This window comes from Pelodiscus sinensis, chromosome 7, assembly GCF_049634645.1.
Source record: "Pelodiscus sinensis isolate JC-2024 chromosome 7, ASM4963464v1, whole genome shotgun sequence".
Lineage (NCBI taxonomy): Eukaryota > Metazoa > Chordata > Testudines > Trionychidae > Pelodiscus > Pelodiscus sinensis.
The window spans coordinates 55,217,450-55,245,109 of NC_134717.1; the positions used below are offsets into that span (position 1 = coordinate 55,217,450).

Sequence of the window (27,660 nt, forward strand, 5' to 3'; positions counted from 1 at the left end):
ACCACCCAAAATGCCTGCTGGAAACATTTAAGAATGAATAGGGGAAGGATGAGGCCCAAGTTGGGAGGCTTCCCAAGCTTGTGAGAAGAAGCATTTAGAACTACTATTTGGGTTCTAAGAAACGTAACAAGTTTCTTAGTGCATTAGGCTTAGCGGGAATGTTTTATTTTGCTTAGAAGCTTCGGGGGTAGCCACATTAGTCTATACAGAAAAAACAACAAATGGTCTGGTAGCACTTTACAAACTAACAAAACATGTAGCTGATACCATGAGCTTTCGTGGGTACAGCCCACTTCTTCAGATGACTCCATGAAAGCTCATGATACCATCATCAGCTGTGTCTACATTGGCCAGATTTTGCACAAAATCTTGCCAGCTGTCTAAACTGGCTGTGAGTTCTTGCGCAAGAACTCTGACGCTCCCACTTGGGAAAAGGCCAGTGTAGACAGGGACAGGAATTTTTTGCGGAAGAAAGCCCCGATGACGAAAATGGCCGCCGGAGCTTTCTTGCGCAAGACAGCATCTACACTGGCACGGGATGCTCTTGTGCAAAAGCACAGCTTTTGCACAAAGGCACATGCCACTGCAGATGCTCTCTTGCACAAATATTTTAACGCAAGAGTTCTTGCGTTAAAGTATTTGTGCAAGAGAGTGCCAGTCTAGACACAGCCATCATGTTGAGATAGACTATAAAGTGCTACCAGACCATTTGTTATTTTGCTTAGTAACTCACTTTGATCTGTCCATTACCACTTATAACCATAGGTATTAAGTTATGTGGGCCTAGGGCCTGGCTCCACCAAAGTTCAGGGCCAGTTCTCTCCTCCATGCCCTGCCAGCAGTGCAGACACACACATACACCCACCCAACCCTTCTCGGGAGCTGCAGCGATGTGTTTTAAAATCACTCAGAGCAACAGGCAGGTGGGGGGGGGGAAGAGGGGGACAGAGTACAGGCTGCAGGGCATGCAGAGTGCAGAGACCACCCTGCATCCCAAAAAACTGCTGCTCCAAGGGGATGCCCCAAGTGCAACACCCTTTTCCCTCCACCCCCTCAAACTCTTTCATAGCTTAACCCCTCATGCACCCAAACTCCCTTGCAGACCTTAAACACTGCACCCCAACCTGCCTAGACCCTACACCCAGCCCCAAGCCTGAACCCCAGATACTCTTCTACACCCACATTCCCTCCCAGAACCCAAACGCTCACCCCCCCTTCTGCATCAAACTTTGTATACCAATCTCCTGCCCCAACCCAGAACCAAATTCCCTCCCCTATCCAAACATCCTCCCTTAAGCAAGCTGGAGGCAAGAGTCTGAGCAGGGGAGGAACGTGGGCTCTGGGCATTTTGGGCACCACCAAAAATTTCTGAAAGCTTGCTGCTCTGCTCTTAACCACTTAAATCCTATTTTTTATACTTACAGTGTAAATAATTGTTACTGGAGAGGCACAATTTTTCGTCTCTTTTTCATTGATAAAGGAGGGACCCAATTTATGAGCTCTCTCTGTACAAATGGATTTTTCTAGGGTTCTGGTCCCATTGGGGTTGTGCATTTGGATGCTGTGTCAAGACCCTTTGACTAAGTCTTCCCAGAGCTGAGTTGTTCTTAATGTCTGTATTACTGTGCTGTGGGCTATGACCTTAACTCTGTGCTATCACTGGAGGAGACCGGAGCATCTGGCTCAGCAGGAGAGGGTGGTGAGTGCCCCAAAGGGCAAGAAGGTGACCTCTGTGGTACTTTCAGCACATCAAGTCCCAAAGGGATCTCTGTGACCCAACTCATTACCAATACCAATTCTATGAAACCTTCAACAACTTTAAGTCTCACATCTTTGTTCTAACCATCATGTTCTTTCCTTGTGTTTATGTCTTAAATGTGGCAGTTATGAGTGAACATTCTTTGGGATAAAACCACCTGTGACGTAACACCAGACAAACTTATGAAACCACAATGATTACATTTTAGAAAGGGACTTCCCATCATAAAACTCATTAAGACAGAAGTGGCAGAAAAATACCACAGCCAATTAAGTTTAGACTTAAAAAAAATCACAACACTAAATGTACTTTGGCCCTGGAAGTTCAACTACTCTTAAGCAAGAGAAGGTTACTCACCTGTGCAGTAACTAGAGTTCTTTGAGATAGTTGTCCCCATGGGTGCTCCACCTTAGGTGCTTCAGCACCGCTGAGCTCGAGGTCAGAGATTTGTGACAGCAGTACCCGGGCCGGCCACGCACGCAGAGAGTTTGTGTGCGCATTCTGAGGAAGCTACTGCACATGTGCAGCTGACCCCACTCTTCAGTTCCTTCTCTGACCCAGGTGAGTTGTACCCAAAGCAGAGGGGAGGAGGGTGGGTGTGAAGCATCCACGGGGACAACCATCTCGAAGAACTCCAGTTACTGCACAGGTGAAAAACCTTCCCTTCTTCTTCAAGGAGTGTCCCCATGGGTGCTCCACCTTAGGTGACTACAAAGCAGTATTCTTGTTAAGAGGCGGGAGCTTCGGCTGGCGAGGATCTGTGGTGGACAGTATTGTTTGTCCAAATCCTGTATCAGTCTCCGAAAATTTTTGGAGTGCATAATGTTGTATGAAAGTGCATTGAAGCCCATGTGGTGGCCCTGAATATGAGTTCTGTGAGCACACCATGTAGGAACGTTGTTGGATCACACCGTATGTGGTGACTCCCTCTGCCAGGGCATATGCTAGTCTTATGCATCCAGATATCCATTTTGATAGCCCCTGTAATCTCTTTGTGTATGAAATGAAGAGCTGTAGAGTCTTTCTAAACAAGCTTGTTCATTGTAGGTAAAAGGCTAGGGCTCTACGGACATCGAGGGTATGGAGAACTACCTCTGACATCCTTATGGGGTTTGGGGAAGAAAAATGGTAAGTATACAGTTTCATTGCAGTGGAACAAGGTAAGTACTTTTGGGGGGAATTTGGGATGGGTTCACAGTATTACCCTGTCCTTGTGGAATATTGTGGGGGGGGGGGGGTCAGCCATTAAAGCTGCCATCTCCCCAACTCGTCTAGCTGAGGTGATCGCTACCAGGAAGGCCAACTTCATCAATAAATGTAACAGCGAGCAGGTAGCGAGGGGCTCGAAGGGTTTCCCCATAAGAACTTTCAGCATTAGGTTCAAATCCCATGTGGGTCCTGGCGTGGAGGAAAGGTATTGTGGAGTCCCTTTAGAAAACTCTTTACGGAAGGGTTTGTGAAGACTGAGTGTCCCTGTATAGAGCCATGAAGAGCTGAGATAGTGGCAAGGTGGACCCTTGTGGAGCTTATGGAGAGGCCTGTGTTGTGTATTTCCAGTAGGTATTGTAAGATATGCAATATTCTTGTGTGTATGGGTTGCGCACCATGCCTTGAATCTCTTCCATTTTTGGATGTAGGCCTCTCTTGTTGCAGGTCTTCTGGAGTTTTCAAGTATGACCTGAATTGCTTCTGGAAAGGATCTCCAGGTTGTTCAGCCCATTAACATCTATGCCTGAAGATGCAATTTGTGGATGTCTAGGTGTGGAATCTGCCCATTCCTCTGTACGAGAAGAGACACGACCGGTGGGAATCAGTGTGGTGGACGGTTGGTCATTTGTAGCAGGTAAGGATACAATGTCTGCCTGGGCCAATTGGGTACTATTACTATCGCTCTGGCCCTGTCCTGTTTGATCTTGAGTATCACCCTGCATATGAGGGGGAACGGGAGAAATGCGTATGACAGGTGAGCCGTCCAGCAAGCGGGGACCTATGCCTGCTCTGGAGCAATATAGGGTGCAGCAAGCATTCCTGGGGGGAGCGAATCGATCCAGCACAGATCCCATCCAATCCCCATTTCTTGAATAGGTGGGTGAACAGTGATCAGTTCATGATTTTGTAGGGACTGTCTGCTTAAATTGTCTGCCAGGGTGTTGTCTTTGCTTGGAAGATAAGGTGCAACCAAAGTTGTGTTGTGTGGTGCACCATTCCCAGAGACATAATTGGAAGAATCGTGTCCCTCTCTGCCTGTTGATATAGTACATCATTGTGACATTGTCTGTCAGAATCTGAATTGTTTTGTTCTGGATTACGGGAAGGAAGTGCATGCATGCGTTCCTGACTGCCCTCAATTCCAATAAGTTTATGTGGTTTCTTCATGAGTTCATTGACCTTGGACCACCTTGTGATTTGTGTGTACCCCCCCATTCTAGGAGTGAGGCATCCTTCGTTATTGTAATTGATGGTGTGCTGTGTTGGAATGGCACTCCCACGCATATGGGTACCATCCACCATGCTAGGGATGATGTTATCTTGTTCAGTATGGACATGCGTTTGTGTAATGAGTGGGTTTGTGGACTGTGTGTAACCAGGCCTGTAGTGGTCTCATGCGTAAGCGAGCATGGGGTACTACGAACGTTGCCGCTGCCACGTGCCCCAGTATTTGCAGGCATAGTCTTGCTGTTATGATTGGACTGTTCTGTGTTGTTGCTATCAGGTGCTTGATGGTCACCCATCTGTGGTGAGGCAAGTACGCTCTGGCTTTCGTGCAGTTTAGATGTGCACCTATGAACTCCAGTGATTGTGTTGAGGTCAAAATGCACTTTGTGGTGTTTATTTGTAGACCAAGATTTTTGAAGTGTGTTTCTGCCAGTGTGACTGCTTGCTGCGCTTCTTGTTTTGTGCAGCTTACTGTTAGACAATCATCAAGATATGGGAATATTGAGATCCTGTTCTTGTGCAAATGTGCAGTGACCACTGCCAGTACCTATGAAAATACTCTGTGATGTTGATAGTCCAAATGGAAGTACCCTGTACAAGAAGTGTTTGTTCTTTATTGTAAAACGTAGGAACTTTCTATGTGCCGGGTGTATGGATATATGGAAATAAGCATCCTGCAGGCTGAGGGTAGACAGCCATGCTCCTTTCTCTAAGGCAGGTGGTATGGCCGCAAGGGTAACCATCTTGAAACGCTAATATTTGATTAAGCAATTGAGCTTGTATAGATCTAGTATTGGTCTCCAACCACCCAACATTTTGGTGGTGAGGAAATAGTGAGAATAGAATCCTCTGCCCCTGTGTTGTTCTGGTACCTCCTCTATAGCATCTAGGCTAAGTAGTAATATCTCATGAGAAGGGTCCCTGAAGAGGGACAGGAAAGGAGGATGGGGTGGAGGGTTGGTTATGAATGGGGATGCAGTCTCCTGTTTTCACTATTTCCAGCACCCACGTGTCAGTAGTAATGGCTGACCATGCTGTATAAAAGTCGGATGAGGTGGATTGCTGCCTGAGATTTCAGGACTACTAGACCCTCGACCAACGCTTCAAAAGTGTTGCCTGGATGTTGACAGTTGTTGGGCAGAGGCTTGGTCAGTGGGCTGTCTGCCTGTTTTATCTCTGACGTTGTCTATCATCATACTGACGTTGGTGTTGATTGAATGACCTGCTTTGCTCTCTTCTCACAACAGGTACCTGAATACCGAAGGTTCTGAGGGTAGCCCTTGAGTCCTTCAAAGTGTGCAGAGATGTATGTATGGACTCTGCAAAGATCTTTGTACCATTGAATGGGAGGTCTTCTACAGTGAACTGAACCTCTCTGGGAAATCCCGAAAGTTGGAGCCAGGAGGCTTGTCTCATTACTACAGCTGCTGCAAGTGATCTGGCTGCTGTGTCCGCAGAGTCCAGCGTAGCCTGCAGGGCAGTATGGGATATTAACATGCCCTCTTTAATGTTTGTTTTAAATTAATCTCTCTTATTGTCTGGCAGTAAGTCAATAAAGATTGTCAATTGGTCAAAGATCTGGTGTGTGTATTTTGCTAATAATGCTGTGTAGTTAGCAAGTCTCATTTGTAGGCGTGCAGATGAGCAAGCCTTTTTTCCCCATTGCATCTAGTCTCTTCCAGTCCTTATCATATGGAGTTGTTCGTGTTGCCTGTTTTCCCCTCTGGTTCACTACTTCTACTACGAGGTAATCTGGTACCAGGTGTGAAAAGAAATTCTGCCCCTTTGGGAGAAACATAGTATTTTCTATCTACCCACTTAGCAGTGGGGGTGGTTGATGCTGGTTTGAGCCATATATTTTTGGCAGAGTCCACGATTGCCTCATTCATGGGGATGGCCAACTTTGCTCAAGAGGATGTTTGTAAGCTTGTGTAGTGTCTGAGGCACGTCTGAGACACAAATGTCCAGAGTGCCAGTGGCTCTCTCAGAGAGGTCTTGAAACGACCTAACATCATCACCTGTAGTTGGTGATTGGGTTATGACAGTATCCTCTGGGGACATGGAGGAATTCAGGGTGGGTGGAGAAATGGAGTGGGGGGGGGGAAGAGGAGAAGAGAATCTCTGTTCTTCCCCCATATAATTCACATCTTGCTCCTCCAAGTCTGAGCTGTATTGTTCTATGGTATGGCTGCTTGGCGCCTGTGACCTTAGTGTTGGCTTGTCTGCTGTGGCTGAGCAAACTGTTGCTGCCTACAGACAGCCCAGAGGTCCCAGTATGGCCACTTAGGTATAACCTGGGTTGGGAACCACTGTGGGAGCTACCATTGCTGTTGTGCTCTATGAGAGAGACTTTGCGTTAGTTGTGACAATTTGTGACACCCCTCCTGGTTGTCACTGAGTGACGAAGCAATTGAGCTGGCAGGTGAGTGAGCGGTGGCACCGTGAGGCATTTGGGGTATTGCTGGTGTCAAGGAGAAGCGACCCCGGTACGGAGAAGCTGTGGAGCAGGTAGCGGTGGGAGGCTGGAGGCTTGTGGAGTGCAGAGTGGCATTATCAGAAACGCGAGCTGTTTGTTATATGGAAGCGGTGCCAGGTATGCTTGTGGTGCCGCTTTCACTGACTTGATTGTGCTCAGTGCAAAGCAGCGACTACTCAGCGTAGAAACTGGTACTGCAGTTGTTTGGCTCGGTGCCACGGCTGAGGCTTTGCACTTTGTCTCTGGTGGCTTTGGTGAGGAGTGCTGTGGGTGTTTCAGGTTCCGGCTTTTTTCGTTGCCGGTTCACCATTATGTGTTGCCTCTCGTACCACGTCTGCGAGGTTGCCGGTGAGGCATCTTTGTGGGGAGCATGCTCCCTCAATGGGGAGTCAGTCCCTGAGGGAGAATAGGACTGTTTCTTGTTTTCAGTCTTTAGGGCTCGACCTGGTATGCGCTGTTACCTCCAACTCCTTCCCAGGTGATATTTATCTGGGAGGAGTGGATTGCTCTAAGTCCGACATTGACTGAGCTTTTTTTGCTATCTGGAGTAGTTTAAGTTGTAGCTCCCTTGATCTCCTGGATCTGGCTGTGAGTTTTTGGCAGTGTGGGCAATGGTCTGGAAGGTGTTGTTTGAGCATGTTTGCTGTCTGGGCAATGTGCCCGTCAGAAATTGAAAAGAATAGCCTGATGCTCGTACACTTTTTAAACCCAGACAAGTCTGGCATATCCCAGAGAGCCGGAATGAGCAGGCTTGATGTGCAGCTTTTAATGCCTGTCGGGCAAGGTGTCTTTTTTTTTTTTTTTTTTTTTTTTTTAAACAGACAGATTCCGGAGAGCTGGGTTAGATCAATTAGGAAGGATTTCTGATGCAATTTTCAGACAGAGAAGGAGGAAAGATGCAGTTGAAGGGAGACTGCTGATCAGTGACCGCAGATGATGGTGGTAGAGAAGGAACTGAGGAGGGGGGCCAGCTGTGCATGCACAGCAGCTTCCTCAGAATGCACACACAGACGCTCTGCACACATGGCCAGCCAGGGGTACTACTGTCACAAATCTCTAACCTTGAGCTCAGCTGTGCTGAAGCACCGAAGGTGGAACACCCACGGGGACACTCCTCAAAGAAGATGATCAGGTTTGGGAATAATGAAGAAGCAGGAAAAAGGACAAGGCAATGCAGGTCAGCCAATGACGATGCAAGAAAAAAATTCTTATAGATTTGGTGTATGCTCTGGCACTTTAAAAGAGAAAACTGAATTCCAAGGAATAGTCGATTCCCTGTTCGCTTAAGAGCAGCATGCACAGAACCTGCCTATAGCATTCTAAAAGCACACAAACAATGAACATAGCTATTGAAGTCAGAAGAGATTTCTCTAATAGAATCTATGAGGGGAACAATGCAGAATTTAGTAACCTAAGTTAGAATTCAGACAAGACAATAGGGCTAACACGGCTTCTCCTACAAAAGCTACTAATAAATAAAAACATGTAGGGTCATGCATCCAGATGCTACTTAAAGTAGCTTGAACCAAAAGCATTGGTTTTAGCAGCACACTGACACAGGTGAAGTGAAAAAGTGAACTAATCAATTCTGTACAGCATCCCTTCCCCTTGCTACCTCTGTTCCTCTCTACCTTCCCTCAAGTGGTATTTTTCACCCCTTCCTGCTTTTACCATTTTTCCTGCTTTCAAAAGTTTTCAATTTCCTCTCATCTCTGCCAAATTTTAGTCTCTAGGGCATAACCATGGTCTCGTCCCCCAGTCTCTTTTCCTGGTCTCATGCTCTAGTCTTATAAACCTGCTTCCAAGCTTTTCTTTCATTCTATTCCAATGGAACACACAATCCAGTTCTCATGGCATCTTAAAAGCAAGAATACAAATGAACCAGAACAACATAGTGTCTTCCTGTATTCCTGATCCTTTTTCTCACCAACCCAATTAGTCTTGCTTGTTCAGTCAGTCACTCAGAGTACAAACTCCTCAGGGTAGGAAGCAAGTTTGGCTGCATATCAGAAGACTTACATACATTTGGCATTATGGATAGCAAAGACTTTTTGGTGCGTCATTGGTCATAAGTGAACAGGATTTTAATTTTTTATTTTTTTAAAACAAGAGAAGCGTTGGTTGGCAGCAGCCCCTGTCCGGGAGGGACAGACCCACACAAGCCAGAACTAAGCTAGGCTGCCTACCCGCCTGACTCCCAATACACTTTAAATGCAGAACCGCAGCAAGTTTCTTGGTCCTTAACCAAGGGACGGCATCATTAGCAGCACAGCAACCCCCAACATTATACTAGAACACAGGATCAGAACTCATTAAGGGAAAATGTTACTGAACCATTTATTTCATATTCATGGTAGTATGATTAGGAAGAGAGATTTTCAACGTACACACACATTTGGTAATCTACCTGTTTCGAGCAGGAGACTTCCCTGGATCCTCCTGTACAGACACAAGGCGTGTTGACAGTGTAGTAGTTGAAGAGTCTACATGAATCAGACTGCAAAAAAAGGAGCTCTGTTAAGAGAACCACCATGACAAGAACCACTAACAACAGTCCCTGTTAAAACAATATCAAGTGTACCATTGTTATCCCAAATAGTAAGTTAAAAGCCAGAACACAAGGCAAAAAGTTCCTTCATAATACCAGCCCAAGCCCATTTGTCTACAGATACTGACTTGGGTTTCTCCCTCTCAATGTTAATCTAAGGTACACCATGCCATTGAATCTCCACTGTGGGAGAGGAGGAGAGGACTAATGGGAGACTTCCCCGTCCACTTGCCTTAAGCTTCTTTTTCCACTGGAGTACTGGAGTCCATGAAAGAGTGATCAGTGGTCTAGACCCACTAAATCAATCCCTGGGGAATCAACTACAGGCAGTCCCCGGGTTACGTACAAGATAGGGACTGTAGGTTTGTTCTTAAGTTGAATCTGTATGTAAGTCGGAACTGGAGTCCAGATTCAGCCGCTGCTGAAACTGACCAGCGGCTGACTACAGGAAGCCCGAGGCACAGTTGCTCTGCCCCGGGCTTCCTGGAATCAGCCTCTGATCAGTTTCAACAGGCTGAATCTGGACGCCAGTTCTGACTTATACAGATTCAACTTAAGAACCCCAGGCATCCCCAAGTCAGCTGCTGCTGAAACCGATCAGCGCTGATTCCAGGAAGCCCAGGGCAGAGCAGCTTTGCCTCGGGCTTCTTGTAGTCAGCGCTGGTCAGTTTCAGCAGCGGCTGAATCAGGACGCCTGGGGCAGAGCAGCTGGGGTGCTGCCAGGTTGGTTCAGTAGCGCCCAGAGCGGCGCTGCAGGTCCAACCAGCAGCGCTCCAGCTGCTCTACCACAGGCGTCCGGAGAAAAGCCTGGACTGCTGGGGGGGGAGGGGAGCGTACTAGCTGCCCCCCCCCAGCAGACCAGGGAGACGCAGGCGCGGGACCAAGATACACCGCGGTCCCACCACCCAGGTCCTCCGCGGCCTTGCTCCCCGTCTCCCTGGTCTGCTGGTCCCAGGGAGATGGAGAGCAAAGCCGCGGAGCACGCTGGCAGCGAGACAGCCCAGACGCGCCGCGGCTGTCCCGCTGCCGGCGTCCTCAGAGGCTTTGCTTCCCGTCAGGGAAACGGGCAGCAAATCCCGTTCGTAACTGCGGATCCGACATAAGTCGGATCCGCGTAACTCGGGGACTGCCTGGACGGCAGCGCTGATCTCTTGGGACATACCCTTAGACACCATCACCAGCATCTTACAAAATGCACTGCTCCTTACTTTGTCCTCTCCGCATTACTCTGCCTCCCCTTAACTCACTCACCTTCCTCCCACTTAGTAGTTCTAATACTCCTTGGCCTTCTTCTTTCACAGCACTCATTCTGAGATAGTCATTGCCTTAAATATCTGAAAATCATCCATGCAGCCACTGATAAAGAACATAGCTATCACCACAACACATGCATAAGCTTCAGTAACCTTCTCATCAACATACCTTTGCTGTCCTTTCCTCACTTTTATCCTGTCCTACTACTTGAATTAGCAACTGTTCAGGGCACCATCTTTGTCCATTCAGCACTTGAGCATGCTTTTGGGTGCTCCAAATTAATATGCAACCCCTTCCTCCAAGGTTTTTCTAGCTGCTCTCAAAGGCTTGTGCAATTTGGAGAAAACATTTTCCTCAAATATAGTGGAAGGGTAACAGTTTGAGTTTGTTAGGCTATGAAAATAACAGAACCGCCGCGTCTTCTCAATACTCCCTAAGCAGCCTATGCCAAGCATGAAGAATCTCATGTCTTATCAACACTACAGGCAGTCCCAGAGTTACGCGGATCCGACTTATGTCGGATCCGCAGTTACGAACAGGGTTTGCTCCACGTCTCCCTGGTCTGCGGGAGACCAGCAGACCAGGGAGACGGGGAGCACGCGGGCAGCAGGACAGCCGTGGCATGTCTGGGCTGTCCCGCTGCCCCCGTGCTCCGCGGCTTTGCTCTGGATGCCTGTGATACAGCAGCTGGGGCGCTGCCTGTTGGTCCCGTAGCGCCGCTCTGGGCGCTACTGGACCAACCCAGCAGCACCCCAGCTGCTCTGCCCCAGGCGTCCCCAAGTCAGCCGCTGCTGAAACTGACCAGCGCTGACTACAGAAAGCCCAAGGCAGAGTTGCTCTGCCCCAGGCTTCCTGGAATCAGCCGCTGATCGGTTTCAGCAGCAGCTGACTTGGGGACGCCTGGGGTTCTTAAGTTGAATCTGTATGTAAGAACTGGCGTCCAGATTCAGCCTGTTGAAACTGATCAGCGGCTGATTCCAGGAAGCCCGGGGCAGAGCAACTCTGCCTCGGGCTTCCTGTAGTCAGCCGCTGGTCAGTTTCAGCAGCGGCTCAATCTGGACGCCAGTTCCGACTTACATACAGATTCAACTTAAGAACAAACCTACAGTCCCTATCTTGTACGTAACCCGGGGACTGCCTGTATTTACATTCTACTTTAATGGCTAAGCTGAGTTTAGTGTGTCATGTTTCTATTGCAGTATTGTTAAGAAATTTGCTTAGGACTGTCAGTGTGTACTCCCTTAATGAATTTTAATTCTAATCTTGAGGCAATGGAAGAAATGAGCTCGTTTCTTCCAAAAAATGTAAAACCAGGCTCATTTAGCCAACTTCCCTACAACACTGATAATTATTCCATCTCCAAAGATACCAATTTTTCAAGACTCAGGAGAACTTTTCCTCCAAGCCTATTTTAAGACAGCAAACAATAAAGACGCAAATGCTTTTCACAGCCCATTAGTTGACTTTGGATGAAAGTGCACAGTTCCCAAAGACAGCATTAGAATGGTGAATAGCTATAAAGGCCGATCAGAATGTCCCATGATTTTTAGAATTTTGCTGCATTCTTGTATACCTGAACAGCAACAGATGCCTTTGGGAGCATGCCTCAGAACTCAGGGTTTAACCATTCAGATTCTTTGGACAGCACTTTTATCAAACACTAATTTGTTTTTAATAAAATTGCTGAGACCTACACTGTAAATGACATGCAAGGAAATTTAGCCAGTGTCCCTAGATACAAGTTTCAGAGGGGTAGCCAAGACAAAGAATCATTCACCTTGACAGATTATCTTCAACACTAGATCTTTTAGACTTAAATATAGAGTACTTTCACTCTAGTTTAGAACACAGTGAAGGGAAGCTGAAGTGAAAATCAGTATTCCCTGAAGACAGCCAGTTTCTGAGCTCTCTTTTATTGCTACTAGAACATTAGCCACTAGCATATGTGGGGGGGAAAATCCAACTCTTGCCCAGGAAGAAGTCTCATACTGCCACTTGTTCTCTTCCAGTTACAAAGCAAGCATAATTTGAATCCTCTTTTGACATAGCTTTATCCTGATCCTGCATTCTTGGAACATTTCGGTTCTTCTCACACTAATCAGTGGGAGTCAACACCATATTGCTGTTTAAGTGCAGTACAAGACTGTTTCTCTCTCCTTCAGTAATTTTATTCTAAGACCACTATGGCTTTTTCATAGTCCCTGCAGCGTCAAATACTGGTATGAGTCTTTCTGCAGACAGCTACTTTCTGCTAATTTCATCAGTATTCACCCAAAAAGCATTTTTTGAGTTTACCATTCCTAATTCTGACAGCCAGAAAGCTAGCATTTTATTGAACTGAAACCTGACTCACCAATGACAAAACAAGAACAGAAATGTCTTCCACCTCTATGAGGCTGCAAGCTTACACTGTCACAGTGAATGTGCCTATTCACATTACCATCTTTCAGTTCCAGCCTAATTTTACAGGGTTTGTTAAACCAAATGCCAACAGTTTCACTAAGATGTACTCAGTGTTCCCTCTAAGATTTTCCATCCATGAGTGGAGTGAGTTTTGTCTTCTGCACCAATATTGAGGTCATGTTTGCTTTTTCTGATGTGCCACCATAACAATATAAAAATGAATATGATATTTAAGTAAATAAATTTAAATGTTATGGAAGAACAAACACAAACAGCCCTTTCCCAGTCACAAAGACTAAAAAGAGCTATTAAATCAGAACTTTCACCCAAGCACCCTTCTTATTATGGCTGACCCTAAGTGCCAATGTTCTGTATCATGCCATCGGTTACAGATAAGATAAAAAGATATCACCTCCCCCCACACGCATAGCTGCAACATTTAACAATAAGCTGTTTTTCTTAAAAGCCCTATGCTGCACTGCTACACAGCTTAGAGTGTTGTAATCTATGACTGTAGGCAAAACACTAGGAAAAGCCTCTGGTGAGAATACTGGCCTGCTCAGTTGGGGAGATCACACTAATCAAGGAGACTGGAAGCCTTGATACTCCAGTCAACAGTGGGAGAGGTGTGAGTATCTGCCCAAGAGAGGTGACAGCTGAAAGGCAGGAGCCTAAACTGAGTGCTCTTATAAGACCTTCAAAAAAAGACAAGTGTCCTGATGTGTGACATGCTCCTATGTGTCACAAGTTACAAAGTTCAAGTTACTGGTGATCTTAGTACATTTTGGTTTTAACTCTATTGTCCTTTTATTTGACTGGCGATGCACAGCCACAGAACAATCCCTGCCTCGGGAAGTGCATGGGATAAGCAGCGAACAGAGGCGTACAAGGAAACAGAGTGCACTGATCAGAACCATGAGAAGTGGGGTCTTGTCCAGCACTCACTGACTTATTGTTGTACAAGCAGCAATATCTGTAGCTTGAAGATCTATGACTTGGCACCAAACAGAAGGGTCTAGATGTGGTACGCATACCCCCAGCAGTGGGCAAGCTCTGGTTTGCCATTACAGGGTTTTCTTGCACACTCCCTGACAATGCATTTTATTTAGTAAGATGGAGCAATCTGATCACAAAGTCCTACAATTCTCCATCTGGGACAGGTATCGGTGGAGACTGTTACTGGAAACCACTGATAAATGCTGCTTACCTATACAAAGGAGAGGCATTAACATCCAGTCCAGGGCTGCTCTCTCCAGGTAAGCTTGGATGAACAGCCCTGGCTAAGGGAGCCCTTTCCCTCTGCAGACTTGGCCCTGCCTCATGGTAGCTTTGTCCAGGTGACCCGCTACCTCCCACGCCCCTGTGCTTGGGACAGGATTGGGCCCAAGCAATGAGAGAGAGAGAGGATAATGAGAGTCAGGGACACACCTCACTCACCAGAAAAGCGGAAGCCCAGATCATGCCCTGCCCAGTGCAGGCCGGGCTGCCAAGAAGCTGCAGCGCCCGGGGCCAGGCTCCAACCCATGGGGTGGTGACAGTGCCATTTTTCCAGTCCCACTTCACCTCGCCAGCTCCCCAGAAGATACGTGAAATCACTGGAGCCAACAGCTACGAGCAGAAAGGGTGGTGTCTGCAGGTTTCCCCCACACCGGGCAGAAAGCAGTGAGTGTTCCCCATGTCCCGCCATTGCAACTGGGATGGGTGGCCCGGGCACGGGGAGCCTGACCGGGTGCTACTGGCCCCTGGGCCTGGCCAGATGCAGATCCCCAAGCAGGGACGCATATCCATCGTGTCTCGACGCCTGGTGCTGGCTGCCTTGCTGCTCCTGGGATGGGGCAGCCGTCCGCCATGTAGCCCCACCCCCAGGAGCAGCTGGAGAAGTGGCTGTGCAGCTCTGCTGAGGGATAGGCGGGACTGCAATTCTTGGTGCACACTCGCGCAGGCCCATACCTTACAGCAGTATTTCTTAAACTTAAGACCGAGGAACACCAAACAATTTTTTTTTAAATGAGGAACACCGAAGATTTTGTTGTTGAACCAAAAAAAGCAGAGGGGGGAGGAGGGGGGGGTTATTGAGCAAAAAAAAAAAAAAAAAAGCAGCCATTTTGAACTCTGTTCTCTGTGGCATATTGGTGTGCCACGGAACACAGTTTAAGAAACACTGCCTTACAGGGAACCCTGGATGCAGCCAGTGATTCCTCTGGGAACTGCTCAATTTTTTTTCTCCATAGAAGGATAAAGTTAGAATGAGGCAAAGTTATCAGATGCAAACTAACAGCCTGAGCCTAGAATAGATAATGTAATTTCTTTTAATGGACCAATTTCTTTGCCTAAACAGATGACAATCTGGCAGCGTGGCTAAGACTGACACCTATCCAAACTAATTTGGGTATGAAGCCATTTCATACCTTTGCCAAGTAAGATCCTCCTCCAGAAAGATATTTCTGCTAGCTTTTCTACTCCCAACAGGTGTACGTGGCTCCCCAGGGTCCAAAACAGATACACAACAGGTAGAATCAGACAGAGCATTTAAATCTTCCCCAATGGAGTTACTGTCTGTGGAGTGTGCATAGCTTAAAGCTATTTTGCGGCAGTAAGTGCAGGCTCGGAGATCCCCTGTAGAAAGAGGAAGCAAAATGAGTTTAAATAAATTAGATGGAGTAAAAATGTACCATGCTTGAGATGGTCTCAAACTGAGAAAGCAGCGTTTCCCTTTTTGAGATCTTATGCTCTCACATGAGTTTCAGGGGCTATTTGGAGAAAAATATCCTAACCACAAAAGGAAATTCTCCAAGTTCAAAAGCTAATCATATGTTTCACACAGTTCTAGCAACCACCCCCCAAAAAATCTCACTTCTTAAGTTCTGAGTAGCAGTAGTAAAAGAAAGATTACAAATTGGTTGGGAACAAGCTGATTCAATTGTTTCTAGACTTCAGTGTTTAGAGTTTAATATTGAAACTTCTATAATTAAAATGAACTTGTGGAATTGAGTTAATGCATATTAATAAAGCAAGTTTTATTTGTGAATGTACCTTGTCATATTTGACATATCTGCTAGCCAATGACCATCTTTCTTTGTTTCTTAAATCAGACACAGCTGATTTAAGAAATCAGAGTGAATTAAGAGGATTCACTCTTTTCTTATCTAATAAAGCTATTGGTAAAGTTTTCCAAAGCACCTCAGTGCTTTTGGCTCAAGACTCATCGGAAACCAAAAGATTTGGGTTCCCAAGTCACTGAAGTACTTTGGAAAAATGTTAAACACTACTTTCTATGTTGTTACACATGTGTATGCATCAATATATTATTGCACTCTTGGCTTATCTATTTTTACCTTGTTAGCATGGCTTTAGACCAGGGGTGGGCAATAATTTTTGATGGGAAGCCACTCCAAGATTTTGGAAAGTGGTTGAGGGACACCCTCTTCCAGGATATTAATGGAGGAGGTGCAGAGTCTGGGATGGAGTTTGGGTGCAGAAGAGAGCTTGGGGTAGGGGATTGGAATGCAAGAGGGAGAATGGGGTCTGGGAAGGAGTTTGGGTGAAGGAGGCGGTTATGACCTAGGGCAGGGGACTGGGACGCAGGATTTTGGGATGTGGCCTAGATGAGGAGGGGCTTGTGATCTGGGGCAGGAAACTGGGGTGCCAGATCTGGGAGGGGGCAGAAGGTTTGGTGCAGAGGATTGGGGAAGGGAGGGCTGGGGTGCCAGAGGCAGACGCTGGGTGAAGGTGGCTTGCTACTCCATGCAGCTCCACTCAAGGCATGAGTTGGAGAGGAAGGGGGAGGGGAAATGAGGAGGGAGATACACTGCTCCTGCTCCCAACAAAAATTCTTGGCTCCTATCGGCTGGAAACTGAGAGATTGGCCAGTGTCAGCTAGCATATATTGCTGGGAGGTGAGAACAGCATGAGAAATCTCCCTCCTCCCTCCCCAAAGCGAAGAACAGCTGGCTTTCTAAAATGTGACCTGATCTCTGCCTATGGGTTCCAGTAAGGGAGCCGCAGGCCAGATCCGGCCCGCTGGCAGCTTCTTGCCCACCCCTGCTTTACATGAATTGCTAAAATTCAACCCCTTAATTCTTTTGAGACTAGTATTTTGAGTACCTTAGATATCTGAAAAAGGTCAATTTTAATAAATGTTCTCTACACAAGTGAAAACATACCTGTGTAACCCATAAATTTTCCTGGAATTTCCTGGTTGCAGCATCGGCTACAGAAGATCTGCCCACACAGCCTACAGTGGTGCCTGCGCCGGAAGGTGGTGAATTTTTCACTACAGTCATAACATTCTTTACACTGGCTGTCTGGCATCCAGTACTGCTTTAAATCACTATCCTACAAAGCAGGAAAGAGAAATGAGAAAGTATTCTAACCTTCTCATTGCCACACAGCCAGTGAGAAGAAAAAAAAATAATGAACCTGGGTTTATTTATAAAAATACAAAATATCTAGGGCTGTCCAGCAATTAAAAATAAGCACAATTAATGGCATGGTTAAAAAGTAATAGACTACCATTTAAATTTTGATATTTTCTACGTTTTCAAGTATATGGATTTCAATTACAACACAGACTATCAAGTGTACACTGCTCACTATTTTTAATATTTGCACTGTAAAATGATAATATGAGGTGAATTGAAAATACAGGTACAGTAGTGCATTCTCTTTGTTGTGAAAATGCAACTTATAAATGTAGATTTTTTTTGTTTCATAACCATACACAAAAACAAAACAATGTAAAGCTTCAGACATACAAGTCCACTCAGTTCTACTTCTTGTTCATCCCAGACATTAAAACAAAACAAGTGTGTTTGTCTCCAGCAAATGTAATGCTACCCACTTCTCATTTACATTGTCACCTGAAAATGAGAAAAAGCATTTGCATAGAACTGTTGTAGCTGGTGCTTCAAGGTAGTTACATGCCAGATTAAATATTTAGTGTATGCTCCTTCCTGCTTCAGCCACCATTCCAGAGGATATGATTCCAGATGACTTTTTTTTTTTTAAGTCATAGGATACTAGAACTGGAAGTAACCTCAAGAGGTCATCGAGTTCGGTCCTGCCACGAGTGCAGGGGACTAAGTACCATCTATACCATATTAAACGACTCTACTAGTTCAACTCTACTTCTTGGTGGGAAGAGGGATGGGGACAGAATTTTATGTCTCCTGCTTGGTGGATTTGTTTTTTTCCCCCCTTAAACCTGCATTCTGTCATTTCATGTTTTAGCAATCTTAGATGATGTCTCAGAACACACTGCTCTTTTTAAGGACACTTTTACAGCTGATTAGATAAAACACAAAGAAGATGGCAAAGTGATATTTCTAATGACATCATTAGAGCTTGCGAACACAGGCTGTTAACAGGGAGTTTAGAGAGGGATTTGGGAAGGGGATGACATACACTTGCCATGCTTTAAAATCTTTTCACTGAACTCCTGCCCCTTCATGGAGGCATTTAACAACAACTGAGGAACCTCTCAGAAGGAAGGCACGTATGGATGGTGATACGCTGTGCGGGTAACAGCAGACCTGTGCCATGCTTGTCTTCCTCCTGGAAGAAGAGAGAGTAACTCACCTTGTGCAGTAATGTCTGTTCTTCGAGATGTGTGTCCCCGTGGGAGCTCCACTCGAGGTGCTTGGCTCGTCCCAGCGCCGCAAACCAGAGGATTTTCAGTAGCAGTAGCCCCCACACTGGACTGTGCATGCGCGACTGCTGCTTCGCACCTCTCAGTTGAGCGTGGTTCTGCTAGTCAGTTTCCTCCCAACTGGAAGCATCTGCAAAAATACAAACAGAAAATTCCGAAGCAGGGAAGAGGGTAGAACGCGGAGCACCCACGGGGATACGCATCTTGAAGAACAGACGTTACTGCACAAGGTGAGTAACTCTCTCTTCTTCGTCGAGTAGCGTCCCCGAGGGTGCTCCACTCAAGGTGAGTCCACAGCAGTGGTCCAATGGTAGACGTGTGCTTCGGACTCATCATTTCTGTGCTGCAGACAAGACCACTCGGGCTACTGCTGAGTCTGTCTTTAGTGTATTCGCGAGAGTGTAATGACTAGTGAAAGTAAGAGTAGAGGACCAGGTCGCTGCACGGCATATGTCCTGCAATGGTACTCCATGAAGATAGGCAGAGGAAGCCGCCATGTCCCTGGTAAAGTGGGCCCGAGGTCAGCCTGGTAGGGGTTTGTTACATATAGTGTAACAACGTCTGATGCAAGCGACAATCAAGCTGGAGATGCGCTGTGCAGAGAGTGTTTTGCCTCTGGAGTGTTCTGCTGTAGACAGAAACAGTCATTGAGACTTTCAAAAGACATGTGTCCTTTCGAGATAAAATGCGAGTGCTCATCTGACATCTAGGGTGTGCAAATGGGACTCTTCCAGCGAGGAATGAGGCTTTGGTAGAACGTCGTCAAACATATGGGTTCGTTTATACGAAAAGCAGAGTTGACCTTTGGTAAAAAGGCCAGGTGTACACAGCATCGTTGGAGAATTGTGCGTACGGCGGGTCCAACAGAGTAATTCGCTTACTCGACGCGCAGCAAGCAGGAACACCACCATCGTGAGCATCCGTAAATCACACATTGCTAGCGGTTCGAAGGGAGGGCGTGTGATAACGTCCAATACTAAAAGCAAGTCCCATGGCTCCAGTGGGATCCTGTGAGCCAGATAAAGATTGTCGAGCCCCTTCAAAAACCTTTTGGTGAGGGGGTGTGCAAATATTGAATGGCTGTTGATAGGCTGACAGAAAGCGGAAATTGCCGCTAAATGTACTCTGAGGGAAGAAATTGCCAACCCCGCCATCTTTAGGTGCATAATATAATCCAGCACCTGCTGGAATGGCATCGAGAGAGAGTCGAGATCTCTCGCTGCGCACCAGGACTGAAAGCGATGCCACTTCTGAAGGTAAGTCTTGTGCATGGTATGCCGCCTGATGTTAATCAGTACGTGTCTCACCTCCTAAGAACAAATCAACTCCAATGCTTGGAGCCAGCTAGGAGCCACGCTGTCAGGTGCATGCACTCGATGCACGGTTGGATCATTGTACTGGGCTGCTGAGATAGTAAATTGAACCGTTCTGGTAGTCATCGTGGTTTGGCGACCGACATCCTCGACAACTGTGTTAGCACACTTTTGGCCCCGGCAGACGTGGCTACCAAAATTATTGTTGCACGCTCCGAGGCTATCTTCTCCAGCACCCTTGGGATGAGCTGGAGAGGGGGAAATGCATACAGCAATTGGTGACGACCCCAGTCCAGCAGGAAGGCATCCCCAAAGAGTCTGTGCCGACGCCTGCTCGTGAACAGTACTGATGGCACTTCCTGTTACGGTGAGTGGTGAAGAGGTCTACCTTTGGGAAGCCCCAGCGTTGGAAAAGGTTGCGGACGACTTCGGTGTGCAACTCCCATTCGTGTTGGGAGAAAAACTGCCTGCTGAGGGTGTCAGCAATCACATTGTCCTTGCCATTATCAGTGGGAATAGGTCAATGGAGGGATGATAGGAGTTACAATAGAGAACTTTCTGGGTGTTTGGCTGGTGAGTCTTGCCCACATGCTCAGGGTTTAGCGGATCGCCATATTTGGGGTCGGGAAGGAATTTTCCTCCAGGATAGATTGGCAGAGACCCTGGAGGTTTTTCGCCTTCCTCTGTAGCATGGGGTACAGATCACAGCTGGAGGATTCTCTGCATCTTGTGGTCTCCAAAGTATTTGAAGGCTTCAATATCTGAGATATAAGTGAGAGGATTATTCTGGGAGGGGTGGGTGAGATTCTGTGGCCTGCACTGTGCAGGGGGTCAGACTAGATGATCATAATGGTCCCTTCTGACCTTAAAGTCTATGAGTCTAAGCCGCAGTCAGGGTGATACCATGCCGGATTGCCCAATTCCAGAGGCAAAGTGCCTCTGCGCAAAGTGGGCGGGACCGTGCACCTCCTTGTCTGTTGACATAATATACTGTGCAAATGTTGTCGATGAGAATCTGCATTGATTGACCTCTAATGATGTGGAGGAAATTCCTGCAAGCATTGAAGACTGCTCAAAGTTCGAGAAGGTTTATGTTGCAACGATTCTTGGGGCGTCCAGAGACTTTGAGCTCAGCTGTCCTGTAGATGGGCGCCCCAGCCGAGCAGGGAGGTGTCTGTCGTGATCTGCAATGATGGCCTCTGGGCATGGAAAGGGACTCCTATTAACACGTTTTTGGGGTCGCCCCACCACGTCAGTGAGGCCCGGACATGCTTGGGAAGAGAAACTGTCCTGTTTGTGCTGTGTACCCGGGCCTGTACACAGTGAATAGCCAATGCTGAAGACTGCGCAGATGAAGCCTCACATGCAGAACCACATGTGTGGTAGCCGCCATATGTCCCAGGAGCTGCAGACAGGTAAGTATGCGGGATTTGGGAGAAATTGATACAGTCTGTACCAAATCCCAGATTAGATGGAACCTTTTCATGGGTAAGTACGCTCTTGCGGTTGAGGAATCGAGCCTCGCCCCAATGAACTCTAGATCGTCATTCGGTGTAAGAAAAGACTTCTCGAAATTGATTGTGAGACCGAGAGCTTTGAATATTGTGGTAGTAGTAGTAACCGCCCACATAGCTTCGTCAAGGGTGGGGACCCTTTAGTAGACAATCATCCAGGTACGGGAAGATGGTAATGTCGAGGCGCCGAAGGTAGGCCGTCACCACTGCGAGGGTCTTGGAAAAAACTCGTGGCGCCACCAAAAGTCAGAAAGGTAGTACTTGATATTGATAATGGTCGGCTCCCACTACAAACCGAAGGAATCTTCTGTGAGCAGGATGTATCATTATATGGAAGTAGGCGTCCTGTAGGTCAAGGGATGCGAATCAATCCCCTTTGTCGAGAGCCAGAATGATGGAAGACAACGTGACCATTTTGAATTTCTGCTTTCGCAAGTAACGGTTGAGCAGATGCAAGTCCAGGATAGGCCTCCAACCCCCCTGACTTCTTCTGGGTGAGGAAGTAACAAGAATAAAACTCTCTCCCCCAAAACTGGGTTGGTACCCTCTCCACCACTCCTATGGTGAGCAGATGGGAAACCTCTTGTTGTAGAAGGGTCTTGTGAGAGGGGTCCCTGAAAAGGGACGGGGGAAGGGAGAGAGTTGAAGGGAATGGCGTATCCTGAAGTGACTATGTCAAGGACCCACTGGTCAGTAGATATACAAGACCAGTGATGTTGATAAGGTCTCAGGAGATGATGGAACAAGCCTTGCACATTGTTCAGAGCCTCCGACAAGGGGATGGCACACAGTCCCTCAACCAGCACATCAAACCTGCTGTCGACATTGTTGCTGGACTGGCGCCCTGTTAGACTGTTGTTGACGCTTTTGCAGATGCTGTCTTGGTCTCTGCTGTTCGAATGGTCTGGACCGAGGTGTGGCGTAAGAGAAAGGCCTTTGTTTTGTATAGGGCGTGTACCTCTTACGTCTATAAGGGAGGCGTATACATCCCCAGTGTCCTCAAGGTCATGCGTGTATCCTTGCCTGAATGAAAGACCTGATTGGAGGACTGAGCGAAAAGAGACTGCCGATCAAATAAGTCCTCCACCTTGGATTGCAGCTCTTTCGGGACAGCAGCTTGGTGTAACCAGGACACCCAGCGAATGACTATGGCTCTAGCTGTATTTCGAAAAGGGAGACAAGTCACCAGGGACCACCACGACATCTGGTGATGAAGAGGAGTAATGAGCCAGCGAATCAGGGCTCTGATGTTCCTGGTGAGGAGTGTGCTCATCCTTCCTGATAGATGGAAGCTGTGTCCTCCACAGGAGCTGGTGGAGCTGCAGAAGGTGGAGATTGCACTGGTACATGCAGAGATAGGGTCTGACTGAAACGCGGCGATCGTGAATGTGGATGTCCTCTATCGAGAGAAGGGCGGTCATAATAACATCGCTCAATGATGTCTGTAGCATGGACTCGGGGAACGTCTAGAAGAGTGCTTCCTCATCATGTCATACTGACGAGACTATCCCAAGGGTCTTGGGGACCTTGGTGAAAAGGATCTCCTGGAATGGTGAGAGGGAGATCTAGTGTAGTGCTCTCGGTAATACCGTCTTGGCGGTGAGTGGCGAGATGATCGGTAGTAATGGTCTCCGGCTGATGCATAATGACGACGAGCGTGGTGACAATCACTAGAATAAGATGAGGCAGCTGACATCGGTCTGGGTGAAAACATGACACAGTCCGGTGTCAAAGATGGTGTCCGGAGTCGTGCACACTTGTGCTGTGCCTTGGTCGGCACCGAGGAGTTGAGGGTAGGCAAAGGTGCAGAGCATAGCGGGCTGACAGAATGAAGCAACCTCCACAGCCTGCCTGCTTATTGGCTGACCCGGTGCCGTTGGCTGCAGGACAAGTGCTGATAATGCCGGTGCCAAGGGCTCTGAACTGAAAGTTCCCTCCTGCGGCGCCGATCCCGGTGCCGCTGACTCCAGCACCTGGGAGAATGAAGCCGCAACAGCTGGGGAAGACGCCGGCACTGCTGCTGTTGCGGCTGTGCTCACCCACGCATGCGCGGGAAAAGCCGGTGCCGGGGTGTCCGTTGCTGGCCTCAGAGCGGCCGTTGGAGCCGTTGCCAGCTCCAACTCTGCCTGTGAGCCTGCAGCCGGTGCCAGGATAGGGTCCTTGCCATGGATTCGGGTGGAGACTGAGGAGCTTTGGCCCTTGCCCGTCTTGTCCGCGGGATACCTCGGCGAACAGCCAAAGGTTCCCGGTCTGTCCCCGGTGCTCACCCTGCCCGCCGTGCCGGGGAGGTTCTCTTGAGCCAGCCGATCCTTAAGCTCCTCCGAGGGGAGTGACTCCAACATCTCTGGAACCTGGAGAGCTTTACTGAACAGGAGAACTCAGTCTGAGTTCTTGGTCCCACCTGGCACACACCCTTAATTTAGCGCAGTGACTGCACTTCATCGGGACATGTCCATCCCCGAGACACTTTATGCACCGAGGGTGCCCATCTGATGCCAGCATGGCATCCTGGCACTGGGCGCACTTTTTAAAACCAGGTGATCCTGGCATCGTTAATGCGACCAGAGGCTTGAAAGAACAAGCACAGGAAAAAGTTTTGTTTCTGTTTTTTTTAAATCTGACCAGGAACTACAACAACTACACTAACACTAATAACTTTTGAAAGCAACACAAGAACAAGCTAAACTAACTAATCTCCCTCACTCCTCAGACAGGAAGGGGGAGCATAAGATAACTCCGTCTGCAGACGCGGACTGTTGGAAGGAAACTGACTAGCCGGAACGCGCTCAGCTGAGAGGCGCAAAGCAGTAGTCGCACATGCACGGTCCGGTGGGAGGGAGGGGGGGGGGGCGACGACACACTACTGCTACTGAAAATCCTCGGGTTTGCGGCGCCGGGACAAGCCCAGCACCTTGAGTGGAGCACCCTCAAGGACACTACTCGACAAAGAAAGAAGGGATTTCATCTGCACTAAGTGCAAGCTGGTCACCATTTTGGAAGAAAAAATTTGAGGACTTGAGGCCCAAGTATCAAAGAGAATAAAGACTTCCTCGATAGAAGGCAGCGTTTAATCCTGCAGGCACAGCAGGCTGAACAGCCAGTCAGGGTAGTACAAGATAAGGCGGAGAATGCTTTGGCAGGGACTTCTCAGGGAAGAAATCAGAAGGGAACACCATCTACCAGAAGGCATAGGGGTTCCACAACCACCACCCCCAAAAGACGACGATGGGTGGTGGTGGTGGTCAGGGACTCCATACTAAAAAGGGACAGTCATCCAGACCGGCAATCTCAAGAAGTGTGCTGCTTACCAGGAGTTTGCATTCAGGATGTCACCGAGAGTCTTCTGAAAGTGATTAAACCTTCCAATCACTACCCCTTCCTGCTTCTCCATGTAGGAACTAATGATACGGCCAAGAATGAACTTGACAGGTCACAGAGGATTATGTAGCGCTAGGAAGAAGGATCAAGGAATTTGAAGCTCAAGTGGTGTTCTCATCCATCCTTCCGGTTGAAGGAAAAGGTCTGGGTAGGGATCGTCGAATTGAGAAAGTAAATGCATGGTTGCGTAGGTGCTGTCGGAGAGAGGGCTTTGGTTTCTTCGACCATGGGACTCTGTTCCGGGCACAAGAATTGTTAGGAAGAGATGGGATCCACCTAACCAAGAGAGGAAAGAGCATCTTCACAAGCAGGCTTCCAAATGCAGTGAGGAGGGCTTTAAACTAGGTTCGTTGAGGGACGGTGATCAAAGCCCTGAGGTAACTGAGAAAGTCGGACACCGGGAAGAAACACAAGGAGGAATGAGCAACAAAGGAGGACCCCAGATTCGGATGGAGAAGGTAGGGCGATCAACTGGTTATCTAAGGTGTTTGTACACAAATGCAAGAAGCCTGGGAAACAAACAGAAAAAATTAGAAACCCTGGCCCAGTCAAAGAACTATGATATGACTGGAACACTGTCATGGAAGGGTATAAACTGTTCAGGAAGAACAGGCGGGGGAGAAAAGGAGGAGGAGTTGCATTGTATGTAAGAGCAGTATGATTGCTCAGAGCTCCAGCATTTAGAGGGAGAAAAGACTGTTGAGAGTCTATGGGTTAAGTTGAGGTGGAAGCAACAGGGGTGATGTTGTGGTTGGCCTCTGCTATAGACCACCGGATCAAGTGGATGAGGTAGATGAGGCTCTTTTTGGACAGCTGAGAGAGGCTTCCAGATTGCAGGCCCTGGTTCTCATGGGCGACTTTAATCACCCTGACAGCTGTTGGGAGACCAATACAGCAGTACACAGACAATCCAGGAAGTTTTTAAAGAATGTTGGGATAACTTCTTGACACAAGTGCTGAAGGAACCAACCAGGGACCATGAGCAGCTTGACCAGCTGCTAACGAACAGGGAAGAACTAGTAGGGGAAGTAGAGGTGGGTGACAACCTGGGAAGCAGTGACCATGAGATGGTAGATTTCAGGATGCTGACAAAAGGAAGAAAGGCGAGTAGCAAAATACACACCCTGGACTTCAGAAGGAGACTTTGATTCCCTCAGAGAACTGATGGGGGGAGGATTCCCTGGGATGCTTACATGAAGGGGAAAGGAGTCCAGGAAAGCTGACAGTATTTTAAAGAAGCCTTATTAAAGGCACAAGTAGTAACCATCCTGATGCGCAGCAAGAAAAGCAAATATGGTAGGCGACTTCCTCGATAGAAGGCATATCCAGGGATATCCTTGGGGAGCTTAAACACAAAAAGGAAGCTTACAGGAAGTGAAAACTTGGACAGATGACTAGAGAGTAATATGAATATACGGGCAGTCCCCGGGTTACATGGATCTGACTTACATTGGATCCCTACTTACAAACGGGGTGAGGCAACCCCGCACTAGCTGCTTCCCCCCAGCAGACCAGGGAGACGCGAAGCTAGCGCCCTCACCCCCAGCCCCTAGCAGACCAGGGAGACGCGGAGCGGCTTCTCTCAGCAGACACCTCAGCTTGAGAATAAAGGACTGAGGGAAGTGAGGTGTGGGAGAATAAAACTGAGCTCTGGAGAAATGTTTGGCTAGAGTTTCCCCTACAATATGTACCAGTTCCGACTTAAGTTGAATTTGTATGTAAGATCAAACCTACAGTCCCTATCTTGTACGTAACCCGGGGACTGCCTGTATTGCTCGAGAATGCAGGGGAGTTATCAGGAAAGTGAAAGTGCAACTGGAATTGCAGCTAGCAAGGGAAGTGAAGGATAACAAGAAAGGTTTCTACAGGCATGTTAGCAATAAGAGGGTAATCAGAGAGAGTGTGGGGCCCTTACAGGATGAGGGAGGTAACCTAGTGACAGATGATGTGGAAAAAGCTGAAGTACTCAATGCTTTCTTTGCCTCTGTCTTCACAGACAAGGTCAGCTCCAAGACAAATGAACTAGACAACGCAGCATGGGAAGGAGGTGGACAGCCCTTGGTGGAGAAAGAACAAGTTAGGAACTATGTAGAAAAGCTAAACATACACAAATCCATGGGCCTGGATTTAATGCATCCGATGGTACTGAGGGAGCTGGCAAATGTCATTGTGGAGCCTTTGGCCATTATCTTTGAAAACTAGTGGAGATCGGGAGAGATCCCAGATGATTGGAAAAAGGCAAATGTGGTGCCCATTTTTAAAAAAGAGAAGGAGGACAATCCAGGGAACTACAGACCAGTCAGCCTTACCTCAGTCCCCAGAAAAATCATAGAGGGGATCCTCCAATAATCCATTTTGAAGCACTTGGGAGAGGGAAGTGATCAGGATTAGTCAACATGTATTCACAAAGGTAAAGTCGTGCCTGACTAATCTTAGCTTATATGATGAGGCAACTGGCTCTGTGAATATGGGGAAGTCAGTGGATGGGACATACTTTGACTGTAGCAAAGCTTTTGATACCCTCTCCCACAATATTCTTGCCAGCAAGTTAGGGGAACAAGGATTGGATAAATGTACTGTAAGATGGATAGAAACTGGCTAGATGGTAAGGCCCAACGGGTAGTGATCAACAGCTCGATGTCAGGTTGGCGGTCAGTTTCTAGCGGAGTGTCCCAAGGATCTGTTCCAGGATCGGTTTTGTTCAACATCTTATGAATGACCTAGATGAGGGGATGGATTGTGCCCTCAGCAAGTTTGCAGATGACACTAAGCTAGGGGGAGAGTTAGATGATCCAGAGTGACCTGGACAGATTAGGGGATTGGGCCAAAAGAAATCTGATGGGTGCAACAAGGACAAGTGTAGAGTCCTGCACTTGGGATGGAAGATTCCGAAGCATTGTTACAGGCTGGGGACTGATAGGCTACGTAGCAG

General features: G+C 47.6%; 1 protein-coding gene across 14 annotated transcripts in view; it reads right to left on the reverse strand.

The window, feature by feature from the left end:
• Nucleotides 1–27,660, reverse strand: part of PIKFYVE (phosphoinositide kinase, FYVE-type zinc finger containing) — a 194,361-nt gene that overhangs the window by 151,618 nt on the left and 15,083 nt on the right. For all 14 annotated transcript variants that reach the window (XM_075933821.1, XM_075933817.1, XM_075933820.1 and 11 more), the window contains 3 exons: nt 17,040–17,211; nt 15,285–15,492; nt 9,079–9,168 (listed from right to left, as the gene is read on the reverse strand). In XM_075933821.1, coding sequence (XP_075789936.1) covers nt 9,079–9,168; nt 15,285–15,492; nt 17,040–17,211 — 470 coding nt within the window. The remainder of the gene's footprint in view (nt 1–9,078; nt 9,169–15,284; nt 15,493–17,039; nt 17,212–27,660) is intronic.